Source organism: Pongo abelii, chromosome 3 (genome assembly GCF_028885655.2).
Source record: "Pongo abelii isolate AG06213 chromosome 3, NHGRI_mPonAbe1-v2.0_pri, whole genome shotgun sequence".
In the NCBI taxonomy this organism is placed as follows: domain Eukaryota; kingdom Metazoa; phylum Chordata; class Mammalia; order Primates; family Hominidae; genus Pongo; species Pongo abelii.
Genome location: NC_071988.2, coordinates 207,967,877 through 207,984,009, shown reverse-complemented (window position 1 = coordinate 207,984,009; position 16,133 = coordinate 207,967,877). Strand labels below are relative to the sequence as shown.

The following is a 16,133-nucleotide window of genomic DNA, read 5'->3' as shown; positions in this document are numbered from 1 at the left end:
CCACTGTTCAACACAAATATCAAAAGTTTCCAACTTTTAATAAATTCAAAATTTCTTCAGATGATATTTTTCCCCCATTGGCTTATTATTTTCTTGTTCAAATTTTCTAAAATGAATCAAACTGCCTTAAGATATACAATTTAAGATACATTTTGGCCAGGAGTGGAGGCTCACACCTGTAATCCCAGCACTTTGGGAGACCAAGGCGGGCAGATTACCTGAGGTCAAGAGTTCGAGACCAGCGTGGCCAACATGGTGAAACCCCATCTCTACTAAAAATACTACAATTAGCCTGGCATGATGGCACACATCTGTAACCCCAGCTACTCTGGAGGATGAGGCAGGAGAATTGCTCGAACCTGGGAGGTGGAGGCTGCAGTGAGCCAAGATTGCACCACTGCACTCCACCCTGGCCAACAGAACAAGACTCTGTCTCAAAAAAAAAAAAAAAAAAAAAAAAAAAAGGTACATTTCATTCTGGATAAACTTTGTAAGTAATGTATTACTTAAATTTTAAGACTACAAAATCAAATTAGAGCAAATTTTCCCCTGCCCCAAAATTTAAATTCCACATAGCAAGTGGGATTTCACCATTGCATATCTGAGACACATATAAACATGAATTTGTAATAATTCTGACAGTATATTCTGTCAAAAATTCTGACAAACCTTGACATTGCTGAAGTATATAAATGTTATTTCAGGTGTTCAGGAAACAGGTGTATTCAATCAGAAGAAAAGTGTGGCTTTTTAAGAATAGTGAATTAACAATAAGCAGGCTTATTTAACTGCAATACTTTCACAACGTAACATTACCATGAAAATAATTTAAAATAAATATACTTATTAACTGAAAATTCTAAGGATTTCAGAAAAAAAAAATCAATGGCTGTTGGTCTAGGCTGAGACCAAGACGGTCTAATATGCTTTGGGTTTAGTAGACCTGATTAACACTTTCCATTTGGACTTGTGCTGTGATTGGGCAAAAGGAATCCTTGTCATAAGCAACCACTGTTTTCCTATTAGTCTTAGAAGAAGAAACATGTGGTTCTATGTTAACAGTTCTTATTTATCAAACAGTTTTGCCTTCTACCACACCGTCTTCTCATATTTTGTTCTTTTCCCTAACCCCTGCCTCATATGATTCAGCACTTAATTAAGCAGGGTACTGTAATATTTTAAAGGGAAAGATCTTGATTTCGTTTGTTGTTTTTCTGTTGTTTTGTTTTGTTTTGTTTCGTTTTTTTGAGATGGAGTCTTGCTCTGTCACCCAGGCTGGAGTGCAATGGTGTGATCTTGGCTCACTGCAACCTTCGACTCACTGCAACCTCCACCTCCCAGGTTCAAGCCATTCTCCTGCCTCAGCCTCCCAAGTAGCTGGGACTACAGGCATGTGCCACCATGCCCGGCTAATTTTTGAATTTTAGTAGAGACGGGGGTTTCGTCATGTTGGCCAGGCTGGTCTCGAACTCCTGACCTCAAGTGACCCTCCTGCCTTGGCCTCCCAAAGTGCTGGGATTACAGGCGTGAGCCACTGTGCCTGGCCAAGATCTTGATTTCAAATGATGTTTTAAGATTCCTTAAAGGAGGATGCCTATTATTTGCTAAGAGTCAGGAGAGATGAACTACTTTTGAGTATCTGTTTGGGGCATCCATTTGTCTTATCCTCAGATGTCTAACCCTAAAAATGAGTTGGTTGATCTCAATCCCTACCAGAGCCTTTGATGCTTGCTTCTACTTAAAGTCTAAGTACGAGACATGCAAAACTAGACTAGGTTACATAATTCTTTTGATATCAGATGATTTTTATATTTCAATATATAAAAATTAAAATGGAAGATTTTAAAATTAAAAGCAGTGAGAAACTTAGCAAAGCATAAAATTTTAAAAAGTGGTTCTTTAAAAAGATCAAAGCTTTTCTCCTCAAAATAGAAATGTGTGCTTCTCAGTACAAGGTGGGAAATCAGAGGCACTTTCCCTTATTGAATTAAGCAGGAGTAGGCTGCCATCAGGATGTTATCACTCTGCAATTTGTCACACAATTTGTTATGTGACATTTTATAGACATCTCTTTTCATTCAGCCATCGCTTTCGGCTATAGCTGTCAAAAGGAAAAAGAATGATTTTTTTTAAAAAGTTAATCGTCACAACCTTTATAGTGTCACTTTCCCTTAGATCCAGTAGCGTTGTCTATAGCTGGGCTAGGAGGCAAGGGTTTGATTCGACTGTTTTCTTAGATTTTTCTCTTGCTCATGGCAATGTGTGTGAGGAAAAATCTTAGCTAAATAAAGGATCTTTTTAAGGAAGAAAGAAAGCTGCCTGGAAAGTAGAATTCCTTTTCAATTCCAACATGTTGCTAAGCTGGGTGTGGAACAATTGGGAGATCGGAAAATCCATAGAAATCAATCTAATAAACCATATGGCTTGCTTCAATCTAAAGCAATACAATAATGCCCCATGTATTTTCAGGAAAGTCTAGATTATCTTCTTAAGACTCAATCAAAGTAAAGGTCTGCTTCAAAATATTTGAAATATTAGTGAATGGGAATAATGCCAGTTTGCCGGATTGGGGATGCTTTGCTGTCAGTGGGGGAGTCAATGATAATGACATTGGTATAAATTGTTCGGATGCATAGAAATGCGCAGAACTGGGATTTGAGTCAAGCTTTGCCTATTTCTTGACCCATTCTTCCAACACTATTCAGTTTGCCTATACATGTGTTATAGGGATATTCTAATTAATTCCTCACATGTCTCTTTGATAAGATGCCTGACTCATGAGATCCTCAGTCAGGATCTGAATTATTTTCATTAGAAATTTTTTTGGCTTTTGATTTGCACATTATAAGCCAATGGAATTCTCCTAATACTGTACTATCAAGTTGAACAAATGACTTAGTCTTAGAAAAAAGATGCACTTGAAAATACTTAGATGTTGTTCTGTAATTATCCCTAAGATTACAATATAAAAGTAAGGAGCTCCATGAAGGTAGGGTGGCTAGGCACAGTGACTCACACCTGTAATCCTAGCACTTTGGGAGGCCGAGGCGGGTGGATCACTTGAGGTCAGGAGCTCGAGACCAGCCTGGCCAACATGGTGAAATCCCATCTCTACTAGAAATACAGCATGGTGGTGCATGCCTGTAATCCCAGCTACTCGGGAGGCTGAGGCAGGAGAATCACTTGACCCCGCGAGGCAGAGGTTGCAATGGGCCAAGATCGCACCATTGCACTCCAGCCTGGGCAACAGAGTGAGATTTCACCTAAAGAAAAAAAAGAAAGTAAGGTGCTGGACCAATATTAAGTCACATGACCGTTTAAAGCAAACGGTTAAATGAGTGATTCACCAACTTTGAGACCTTGGAATAACATCAGAAGGAATCATTTACCAGGTGATCAACTTCTAATCAGTAAAGTCTTTAGGGAAAATTGATAAGTATTTTGAACAGCTTACATTGTAAAGTCTCAAAAGGAAAATTGCTAGTTTCCTTGGAAGACATATAGTGCTCTTTTTTCAGGAAATTTTTCCAAATATCAGGACGTTTGGTCTAATTAAAACTAATGCTTCACATGTTCTCATAAAAAATTATCAACGGCCTCATGTTCATTTATTTCTATATTATTTGTGGTAATAATGTCTCCTTATTCCTTGAAACGATGTTGAATGTGTTCTGGCCTCAGCATAGATAAATAGATGCCGTGGGTAATTCGGCTCCTGAATACTAAGGAACATTTTCAGGCACTGTTAGCACGGGAATTCTGGGAGGTACTTGGTGTTCTTATGAGCGTGGATAGTCATGCCATTACTGTTGACTTGTGTGCCACCCACTCAGAGGCAGAGGAGTCTCTGAGCCAATTTAGAGAAACTAGTCAGAAGAGAGTTTCTAAACTCACAAAACAAACTACTTGGAGTTTTTCTGTGAATATTTCAAAGCAGCATGTTGACATATAGGAAAGATAGGTGAAGATAAATGTCAACCTGAATTAAGTCATTTGACTATAATTGAAAAGTGAAATCACTTGGCATTTATGAATACTTCTTATTTTACCACAGTCAGAGATAGAGAGAGATGCATTAATGCATTGATCACTTAGGGCAGTTTATCCAAAGAGAGTGCTACAAATGATCCCATTTCAAAATAAATAAGTAAATTCAAGTTAAAATCTGGTGCATAACCTTAATATGATTGTATTTTTATTCTCATCTTTAAAATACATCTCTTTTTAAAAAAACTAACATCCTGCAATGTTTTCCTACTACTTAAACATCAATATGTCCTTTTTTGAATAATATATGAACTGTGAATATATTAATTTCAAAATAACAGTAGCAACGTATTGGCTTAAGATTAGTCTGTGGAAAATCTTTTGGGCAACTCCTCACATTAACTGAGCTAAAATTCAGTCCTCTAGTTTCATACATGGTCTTGGTGCTTAAATTCAGGTCTACAAAAATAAAATGACCTACATAGAATTCTTGGCCAAAACTGGGGAAAGGATTTTGTCTCTGCTGCTCTTCAGAATGGGATGCCTGGTAATCAAAACAATTCAAGCAGAATTATAAGACAACGGGCACAAAGGCATGTTCGTGCCCATGCAGGATCAAACTCCTTAGGATCCTCTTTCAAAAGTTAAATTACCCAGTCTATTCTCTTATGCGTATTGAGAACACAGCCTGCTCTGATTCCGAGAAAAATGAGATGTCTGATGATAATCCAAAGAAATTCAAGCAGAATTGGCCAGGTGTGGTGGCTCACGTCTGTAATCGCAGCACTTTGGGAGGCCGAGGCGGGAGGATCACAAGGTCAGGAGTTTGAGAATAGTCTGACCAACACGGTAAAACCCCGTCTCTACTAAAAATACAAAAATTAGCCAGGCGTGGTGGTGCACGCCTGTAATTCCAGCTACTCAGGAGGCTGAGGCAGGAGAATCCTTTGAACCCAGGAGGTGGAGGTTGTAGTGAGCCGAGATCGTGCCACTGCCCTCTAGCCTGGGTGACAGAGTGAGACTCCGTCTCAAAACAAAAAAAAAAAAAAAAGAAAAGGAAAAAGAAAAAGAAAAAAAAGAAATTCAAGCAGAATTAAAAGACTATAGACCTGAAGTCATGCTGTTAACAGCCCTTCCATGAACAATCAACACAATCTATTGGCATATGTATTTTGGCAGTAGAGGCTACTCTAACCCACAAGTAAAACAAATCCGTTGTTGTCACAAATTAGGACACATATGAAGTTGCTTTCTATACGAAACTTTGACAAAAGTAAATACAATCCCCTAGCACCTATTGAAAATCATGCTGACACCTTCATGTTCGGAGAGTTCTTTGCTCCGTGGACTGTCTGCTAAGGCTCAAGGTGGTCTCCATGTTATGGTCAGTTCTCATAGTCTCGTCCCTGGTTCAATTCCAAGTTAAGAGAATACTTGAGATGCTGTTTTCTAGTAGCATGCAAAGACCTTAGGAATTTGATGCTTTCCAGAATAATCTGTGCTTGTTATGTAAGTACAATCAAGGACACTTTTTCAGAACAGAACAAAAGAGATTAGATTCACTTTAGTTTGAACTGTCTAAAGAGAGTTCTCAGTTGTGGATTTGTTAATGGACTTAGCACAAATAATGGAAATAGAATCATGCATTTTTATTAGTCACCCAAGAAGCCCTTTCGGTTTCAGGTTCTTCTTGAGAGCTCAATCACTGGGATTCTTCTTTTAACGACTTGGAAAATGTCTTGCTTGATTAGGAAGTTAGTCATTTCACATTTTGACATCTAAAACAATGGGAAGTTAAAAAACCTCACAAATTACATTTATAAGTAACAGGATACATCACTTTAAAGATGAAAACCTCAAGGATTTGTGGCACCTTTCTTTGTTCTTGTTAATCCTATTTTACTTTTTGAGTGTTAGATGTTCTGTAAATATCAGCATTTGAATTCAAACAATAGATGTTGATAACTAGTTCTCTAACTTGATACAAAAACATTATTATTGTATATCAGCAGATTTTGTATTCTGAGAGTTAACCTTCTGTATCTGATGTTTTCTTTGTCAATCACTATTATTCTAGCCCAAATACTGTCTTCCTCATTCAGTTTTAAAACCTTAAGCAGTTTTAAGCACAGCGTTGCCTGGTTTCAAAAGGAATGAAGAAGTCGAATTTGGGAAAGGTCCTTATAATCCTCATTTTCTGGAGGTTGTTTATCCCTTCTTGTTTTAGAAGTTGCCTCAGTTTCAGTCACAGACATCCCCTGAGGCTTTTCTTTTCCATTTATTTTGTCCATTTAAGGTTAACATATTAGGAGTTTTGCTACCAAGAGCTACCGAGAGATTAAAATAAATACGTTTGAAGGAGCTTTCCCAAAGCTCCTGTGCTGGCCACTGCCCTCTTCCCTGACTTCATCGGTATCCCTCAATACAGGCGGTCTTAAGGCTACCAAGTTGAGTTTTTAGAAATATGCCACATTTTTTCTGTGTAATTCTGGAGAAGAACAAAACAAAAAAGTAAAACAGAAATGTGCCTGTTTAGTTGCCTACACTGAAAAATAGGAGATAAAATTCACCATCATAAAATTTCCCTCAATCATTTTTCAGAGTCTGTTGGCCTATGAAATGCCCCTATGAAGTACCCCATAGCCCTGTGGAAACTCAGTTCTGGCCTGGCCATGCTAAGCATGGCTCCTGCCCTGCTCCCTACACTGCAACGATGCCCAGGGCAGATGGACAACGATATGACACTGAACACAGACTACACAAAAATTAAACACCACATAGTAAGGATATCGTCTATATTGTTTTCAGCGTAGAGCTCTAAAAACTTATCTTGAGGTGATTATCAGTACTATGATTTTACCTATTTTAAATGTTCATTAATTTAGCATTTATTGAGTCCTAAGGTATTAGTAATTCAATCTAGGCAAATATACGTGTGTGTGTGTATGTGTGTGTGTGTGTGCGTGCACATATACGTGTATATAGCAAAAGGAGGATTACATTATACATATACATATCTATATATAAAATCTTGCTTTATAATTATATTTCATAGGATGTAAGTGTATTTTTAATGTTATTTTCTTTCATCATTTTCCCCCCACTGGGAGAGAAGTACCATTATATTTAGCTAATATTCACATTTTGATTTTATTATTATAATTTTTCATCAGTAATGAACAAAGCCAGGCTTTCCAAAAGAGGTGAACTCCAATAGCCACATTGAAAGAAAATAATAGTTGTGAATTGAGCAGAGGAAATGGTCAGAAGGGAGAAGAGGGTGAGAACCTTGGCAGACATAGGCAAGAAAGTCAGGAAGCTCATTTGCTGCTCTTTTTAGAGACTGAAAAAACTTTGTTTATCAAAAGTCTTTCTTGACAGGTGATCATGCCAATGGTTTCATTTCAAACTTATCCTCATTCATCCAAAAGGAATAAATAAAATTCTTGAAAATGTTCAGATGTTGCAGTACTGATGCGCCTGGAAGCTGTGAGTGTGTTGTGCTGGGGGGTTCTTGTGGATACTCAACAACAGGCCCACTCAGGAGCAAAGGCCAAGTGGCCCGGGTCAGACAGCTCTTGCAGGGAGCTCTTGGACTTAGGAGATTTGCTTCCTTATCAGCGTGTCTTTCCTCTTTGGTCTCAGGGTATGGGTAAATAAGAAACTCCATAAACGGGCTAAGAGAATATGCCAGAGAAAGAACTAAGTCATCTCACATGTCATAAAATGATACACAATATTTAAAACTTTTTTCTTTGGGAGGCCGAGGCGGGCGGATCACAAGGTCAGGAGATTGTAGCCATCCTGGCTAACAGGGTGAAACCCTGTCTCTACTAAAAATACAAAAAGAAATTAGCCGGGCGTGGTGGCGGGCACCTGTAGTCCCAGCTACTTGGGAGGCTGAGGCAGGAGAGTGGCGTGAACCCAGGAGGTGGAGCTTGCAGTGAGCCAAGATCGCGCCACTGCACTCCAGCCTGGGCGACGAGAGCGAGACTCATCTCAAAAAAAAAAACTTTTTTCTGAGACAACCCCTTTCTGCCAACCGTTTCTAGTGAATTAATCTCAATTGCTTTGCAACCAACATTTCACTGGGAAAAGTCAGCATTTAATACTAATGCAGAGATGGATTTTGTGGTGACCATCTATTTCCTGTGTCTTTAAAAAAGAGAAAGATGAATTTCATCTTTCTTGACAGTGTCCTGAAAATATGCGTTACATTCATTACATATTCCCCAGTAGTTAATTGACCTGCACATGTAAGGCAATGATTTTAAAGTGCCAGGGTCACTTTTAAAACTCTGGAAGAGGACACTTAACAGACAATCATTTCAGGCTTAGAGAACAAAAACGATTTGTATAAATATTTGTAAAAGAAATTTAATTTTTTAAAGTGAAAACTCAACCAGGAACGGTGGCTCACACCTGTAATCCCAGCACCTTGAGAGGCTGAGGTGGGAGGATGGCTTGAGCCCGGGAGATTAAGGCTGCAGTGAGCTATGATCACACCAACTGCACTCCAGCCTGGGTAACAGAGCACAACCCTCTCTCTAAAAAAGAAACAAACAGGCCGGGCATGGTGGCTCACACCTGTAATCCCAGCACTTTGGGAGGCTGAATCAGATGGATCATGAGGTCAGGACTTCAAGACTAGCCTGGCCAACATAGTGAAACCCCATCTCTATTAAAAACACAAAAAAATTAGCTGGGTGTGGTGGCATGTGCCTGTAATCCCAGCTACTTGGGAGGCTGAGGCAGGGGAATCACTAGAACCCAGGAGGCGGAGATTGCAGTGAGCCAAGATCGCACCACTGCACTGTGGCCTGGGCGACAGTGAGGGACTCCGTCTCAAAAAAAAAAGAAAGAAAGAAAAAAAGAAAAACAAACAAGCACAAAACTTCTCCATTTTCATCCATTAATGCTCACCATTAAACAAAAGCATAAAAACAGAATATGATCTGTTTTATGATCATAGGACCAATAATTAAAGTTTAACATGAACAGAATTATAAATTCTTCCTACCTTATTAAACACTGATTTAAATAAGACTAATGATAATGTGATATTAACTTACAGGTACATCAAAAACAAAAACGAGACACACTTTCATGCTGTTTTCTTCCACATGCTAGTGAACAAATTATGCACCGTTTTTTTTCTACAGGAAAACTGAAGACTTTAATAACAAACTCTCCAAGGTCAAAATGAATACAGGTATGCTGTCTGTTAGTTTTAAACTCTTTTAGCCTTGCTCTCTAGAAATCATGTTGGCCCTAAATCATTAGTTTAGCACTCTTCTGATCCTAAATGTGATTCTGAGTTTCTGATTAGATACATAGCACAGATTCATTACTTTCTTTCTTTGTATTTGTGCCCCACTCTTATAGCCACCAAACATAGAATTTTCTCTTCTATTACTTGCTCCTACTCCCTTTTTCTCTAATCACATGTTAAAACTAACTCCTATAAACAATAAGAAGAGGCAGTATGTCATTTGTTTGTGTACTTTTGAAATCTATCACTTAAAAATAGGCTAAATTCAAAGGCAAGTTGCTCTAGTAGAAAATATTCAAACTTACCTGTTTTATAAACTCTTTATGTTGAAGAAGTCAGCAGATAGAGTGCCAAAGTTTTATACAAAATCAGCTTAATTAATCTATAGTCACAATTCACATAGTGTTATAAGCATTATATGTGTAGATGTGAGAGCAGTATCTCCAAATAGCTTAACAACTGTGCCTCTAAACTGTATTGTATACATTTTAACTGTAAAAGTGTTCATGATACATGCTTTGTACATATGAACTTTTTTCCACAGTAGAAATAATTTGGCTTATAATTTTGCCTTCCCCCCACCTTGAAATATACAATATGAAGTAATTCAAGAAACAACTTTCTCATTGAAATTTTGTAACTTGTGTTTAAATGATACCATTTCCTATCCACAAGTGATCACTGGAAAGTTGTTTGAGCCTTCGCCCCATGGCAGAGTAGAAGGGATGGCCCAAAATATTCTCTCATGTCCACGTGGTTGCCTTTTTGAGATCTCTTGTTGCATCAAGTGCCTACAAGGAGCATTACCCAGTGACTGTCGAGGACCAATACCTAATCCCCAGGTCGAGTGCAGAGCCTTGCGTCATGTGCCATGTGCCATAGTGGCCTCAGAGAAGGCTGTGTGGGCAGGCTCCTGAGGATGCAGTCACCTTGCAGACATGTAGACAACAGGCAAGATGAGGATACTGGAGACAGTCAAAACACACAAGGAAGGCTCAGCAATCAAGAGAAGTTATAACCCTGCAAATGCACCATGCAAAGGCATCTTGATGACTGGAGATGTCAGAAGTAGACATGGGGAATGAAGTAGAAAATATTAGCAGGTAAAGGAGACAGAAGAAAGCAAATAGAATGTAGAGCCCACAGCTGGACTAGCATCAGCCATGTTTTGGAGCTACAAAATCACTCCAGCAGAAGTTCCACATGAGGAAGTGATATTTCCTGATCCTTCCAAGACATCTTCCTGTAGACTTAAGTGGATCATAACTCCCAGTATTCCTCATTTTACTGAGTGCTGATTTTCCTATTTACTATAACCCTATTATGACAGAGATATGCATACATGATATACTGAATATGCTGTGTTGATGTGCAGTACGCTCAATAATTAACCTTCCTATTCATATAATTCAATCCCTCATAGCAAAATAAGCACATAGAAATTTGTAAATTTGTTTAAGTCACTAAGGTACTTGAGCCAAGTTACTGCTTAGCAGCATAAATGTAACCTTCTAAAGCATCTTCTCATTTCTAAGGGGTAAGCTTGACTCTGGATGGGATGCAATTTGTATAGGATTATTTTGCTTATTTGGATGAACTTCCACTTAATGTATAATGATTGGAAAATATGGTATTCAAACATATGCATAAAATTGATCAAAAGTGGCTGAAAACTTTTGCTCAAAATTCCAAAATAATAATTATAATGTTTTTATAAAAATATACCACTTTTAAATATATATGTATATATAGACACACATATATTGCCTTAGGAATTTGAAAGCATTGTTACTGTATTTACAAAATGAAGTAGGAATTTGTTCCTAAAGAGCTAGTCAATAAAACTGGCCTGCATTATCTATCTACAGATAGACAGATGATAGATAGATAGATAGATAGATAGATAGATAGATAGATAGATAGATGAATAAAGTGGCCCCACAAGTTATTTTTCTCATCACCAAAATAGCTTCTAGCTCTTCTGACTTTTTTGTCTATCTATCTATCTATCGATAGATAATGCAGATAATATATGGATAGATAATGCAGATAGATAATCTATATAGATAAATAATAGAGGCCAGTTTTATTGATATATATATCAATATTCATTTAAACAGGAATATATCTCTTTATTGATTGATATATCTATCCAATATATCAATCATTAAAAATATATATTCCTATTTAAATCTTCGTATGTCGGTCACCACGGTTAAAAAGCATTCTTTTAAGTTAAGTATTTGCTCTTAATCAGTACATAATAAACTAGCCGTGGGGAATGTGGTTAATTTTCCCTACTAAAGTGTCTAAACAATGTAGAAAAAATATACAAAACATGTTATATGTCCACTTTTAGAATTTTTAATGCATGACTTTCTTAGGCATATCTTAGCTATTGAAGAAAGGAGAGAAGGAAAGACATCAAATAATTCTCCATGTATAATTTACCCATATGAGTGGTTTCCAGCAATAGGAACAGCTTCCAGGAATCTTGCAGCTCAGGGGAAGAGTAGCCCAGCAAAGCTGCAGGTCATTAATGAGGACAAAAGGCAAAACCAGCATTAGGATTCTTTAGGATAAACTGACCCATGAAAGGTGGCATCCTCATTTTAAGATCTTAAAAATATCTTCAAGGAGTATCAGAAAGTATCAATATGTAAGGAAGTAGAAACAGAACATAATAGATTATTCTGTTCCAGCAATTTTACAAATGCCTCAAGCTTTAGAATTCAGCCCTTTATTAAACTTTATTAAAGACAGAGTCTTCATTTATTTCATCTAAGACTTAGAGCTTCCTAAAATACATAAATTGTCTAACCCGAAGATTCCCAAACTTTCTTGGTTTACAGTGACCTTTAATGTCTCAGTAATTTCTTCATTGTGCTCCTAGGCCAAAAATATGTAACACTTCTATTTATTAAGTAGTTAGGTGCTAACAACTTAATAACTTAATAATTACTTTATAAATATTTTGTTCTAACAACTTAGTCATTTGACAGAACAATACACATAAATTGAAAGAAAATAGTTTTATTTCATTCTTTATAACAAGAATTACTTAGTAATATTATGTGTGTGCCTGTTGCACACTGAAAAATTTCTCAGACCTTAGAATTAGATTGTACATGGCCACTCTCATTTACTGATGTAAGATGTTTTCTAGGCCAGACAGGCACGGTGGCTCACTCCAGCATTTTGGGAGTCTGAGCCAGGGAGATTGCTTGACCCCAGGTGTTGGAGACAAGCCTGGGTAACATAGTGAGACCCTATCTCTGTAAAAATTTTAAAAATTAGCTGGTGTGGTGGCATGTGCCTGTAATCCCAGCTATGAGGGAAGCTGAGGTAGGAGGATCAGCTTGAGCCCAGTGAGCTCCGATTGCATCACTACCCTCCAGCCTGGGCAACAGAGCAAGACCCTGTCTCTAAACATAAATAAATAAAATGTTCTTCAGAGGGTACTTGCTTTTTATCATAGCAAGTATCAAAATCCCAGTTTTTCAAAAATATGATGTCATCAAAGGGAATATAGCGCGTCTATTATGTTGAAACCGTGCACTGCCCCAAGCGAGTAATTCATTGAGTGTCCAACAGTTAGCACTGTGTTTTCCTTAAAAACAGGAACTCTCCCCCAACACCCTCATGAATTCCCCAGTGCAGCCCAGGGCGTCGCAGCCCACAGTTTGAACACCAGAGATTTAATCTGTGACCCTGGATCTTCTCATTCTGGAATTTTCTCTTTTCACCTATGTGCTTGTTAGATGTTCAGAATTAACAGAACTAGGAAATAAAATCACTCTTAGAGTGATGTCAGTTTTCACTTTCAACGCCTTTGACTACACAACCATTTTAACCAGTTTACAGCTCCTGGAAGCAATAACATTACCTCCATCTTATCAGACGCACTTGTCTCTAAGCACTTTCAGTTTGCTGAGTTCGCTAAAATCCTTTCGGAGCCTTTCCTGAAGGAATCTTCAGTTGTTTCTCCCATTTGTGTCACTTTCTTTGGGTTCTTAATTATAACCTTTGATTTATTTGGTTCATTTTCTTTTAATATTATTTCAAGTTGGTTTTCTGGTTTAATGATTTTCTACATTAAGAAATTATTACTTTAAACATATACTTTAAAAAAGTGAAGTAAGAATCACTCCACTGATTTTAAGTTCTATTAATCTTACTATTTATAAATTTTATGAAAAATTCCTTCAAATTATACTTCCAAGCATCTTTTCTAATCTAAATTCTGTCATGTCCAATAAACAAACTTGATACTTTCCTTATGAAAATAAAGAAAAAGAAAAAGGAAAAATGGAAATGTGACAATATATAATGATTATGTTACTATATCGGTGGTTATATTGTCTTTTTTTATAACTTTCAAAAAGATTTAATTTAATTTGGTCTTAATAAGCAGAATGAGGAGAATGAGCAAAACTATTTATTGCACATGCCATATTACAGAGGAATGTAAGAATGGAATTTGAATCTGGTCATAAATAGAACATTGGCCTTCCAATTTTAAAAGACTTCTCTTCCAAATTTAGAAGTCTAAACTTCTCATAGCACATTAAAATGGCTGATGAACTTACACTGATTTTATTTCACATTATGACTTGCATAAGTTTAAAGATATGAATCATAGTACACATATTGTTAAAAGTATAAAAGCAATAAATGAGGCCAGGTGTGGTGGCTCATGCTTGTAATGGGAGGCCGAGGCAGAAAGAGCACTTGAGCCAGGGAGTTTGAGACCAGCCTGGGGAACATAGCAAGACCACGTCTCTACAAAAAGTTAAAATGTTAGCCGGTATGTGCCTGTGGTCCTAGCTACTCAGGAGACTGAGGCAGGAGGATTGCTTGAGCCCGGGAAGTTGAGACGGCAGTGAGCTATGATGATGCCACTGCACTCCAGCCTGGGTGATGGAGCAAGACCCCTGCTCAAAAATTAAAATTTTAAAAGTAAAAGCAATATACTCCTTTCTTTAAACATGGTCATTTCGATACCATATATATCAATACTTTTTAATAAGGCTAGTTATTTGCATAACTAACAATAACTACAGGAAGAATGGACTTTCCATAATGCCATGTGTTCCTCTATGAATCCTAAAAAATGTATCATACCTGTGTCACCAATAATTTTTACTGCAAGAATTATTCAAGCTCTCTTTGGGAATTATAACAGCTAGAAGATGGTAAAACTTAAATGATATTAACTTAAAAGTATGTTGTACCATAGCCTTTAATCCTTACATAGAGCTAATCCTTGACTCTAAAAGCCAGCTCCAATGCTTATAGGTTTAGTATAAATTGAATTTAAATGGTATAAACCAGGTTGAGTTCTGTGCCTGAGTTTTCACAAAGAAAACCATAAAGTGTTAAGTATTAAGTCTTCCATGCTTTCACTAAAACAGTGACACCTATTTCTAAGACAGATCCCTGGTCTTCTATTGTTTTGTTTCGTTTTGTTTGTTTTAGTTTGAGGGTGGTGTGAAATTGGCAGGTGCATTCCATGATTACTAATTCTAACTGTTCATCTTTCTCATGGATGTCTGGCACGTTTCACTTAAAACGCATGATATTGCACGTGCTTTTCCCGTTGCCTTGGCCTCTGCTATATCATTTTTTTGCTTCCAGATAGCGGTGGGTGTGCTCGCAAACGTGCCGCCATGTCTGTTACGCTAACATCTGTGAAGAGAGTGCAAAGTTCTCCAAACCTATTGGCTGCAGGTATAATATATCACTAACTCACACAATGTCGCTCTTGAATGGCTTCTAGCTCTTCTGACTGTTTTTGTTCTAAACGTAAAAAGCAAAGGAAAATGAGATCTTGTAGGAAACATTTTAAATGTATAATTAAAAACAACAGTCACTTGCCAAAAATAGGTTGAGTAACTGTGAGTGTTAATAACTATTTAAGTTTTTGTTATCTCATGAACTTAAGTAACATAATATTTCATTAAGATAACTCAGAGGTTTTTGGCTTTTTTTTTTTAACCTAAAAACTTCTGGGGTAAGAGTACAGGGGTACAGGATGAAAAAAGGGATTTGTAGGAAACTGAATCTTCATTAACTGGATTCTTTGTCAAAGGTTGTGAACAGAATGATAGAACATTAGTTTTGAAAGAGACCTTTGCTTTCCTTTAATCCAACTGACAAATACCCTTCTACTATATATATTTAAACATATCAAAATCTTGACCAATCAAGATTAACACGTACCCACAGATAGGAAGTCACTGGGGGTGCGAGATTTCAGCATCCACTCAGGTGGTCTCTTTATAATAAATCTCTGTTGTGACTACCTAAGCCACAGTACCGAAGTTAGGCACAGTACCTAAGGCACAGTCTGCACTGGGAGGGGGTGCAGCTGTTAGAAGGTCAAAGGGAGGCCAGCAAGCCCAGTGCCTCCAGACGCTGAAATAGACTCACACCTGTTGGTGATCAGTTGGTTGGTTGGTTGGCTGGTTGGTTAGTTGCAGTTTGGGGATTGCTGTTTTTTATTTATAAGATTAATGGGTCTTACAGCAGAAGTGAGAAAGGGATGGGGAGTCTTTAAATAATTTTAATTCTCACTATGCATATCACAGTCTTCAACACACATACATCTAGCAGTTGATTAAATACTCAGGGTGTTCTTCACTTTACAGCCACTTAATTCTAAACTACTGAGTTTTTCTTGAGAAAAAAAATGAACTTCCATATGCAGAATCCCACTTCCATTCACCACCTCTAATCCACAAATGGATTTCAACATCCAAATTTAAATGCCAGGCTAGTGAGTTCAGTTATATATTAAGTTAAAAGAAAATGCAAGATGCATTGCAAGGTTTATAGTATGACCTCATTTTGGTTAAAAAAAATCTCTATACAA

The 16,133-nt window shown here is 37.3% G+C and overlaps 1 protein-coding gene across 34 annotated transcripts in view; it reads left to right on the top strand.

Annotated features, from left to right (window-relative positions):
- Positions 1-16,133, top strand: part of SORBS2 (sorbin and SH3 domain containing 2) — a 370,833-nt gene that overhangs the window by 256,324 nt on the left and 98,376 nt on the right. For 22 of the 34 annotated variants that reach the window (XM_063723752.1, XM_063723753.1, XM_054554820.2 and 19 more), the window contains 2 exons: positions 9,150-9,199; positions 14,897-14,989. The exons of 3 other annotated variants lie outside the window; for them this stretch is intronic. In XM_063723752.1, the coding sequence (XP_063579822.1) occupies positions 9,190-9,199; positions 14,897-14,989 (103 nt within the window). In that variant the 5' untranslated portion in view covers positions 9,150-9,189. The remainder of the gene's footprint in view (positions 1-9,149; positions 9,200-14,896; positions 14,990-16,133) is intronic. 9 more of the 34 variants (XM_054554823.2, XM_054554824.2, XM_054554822.2 and 6 more) reach the window with 2 other exon arrangements.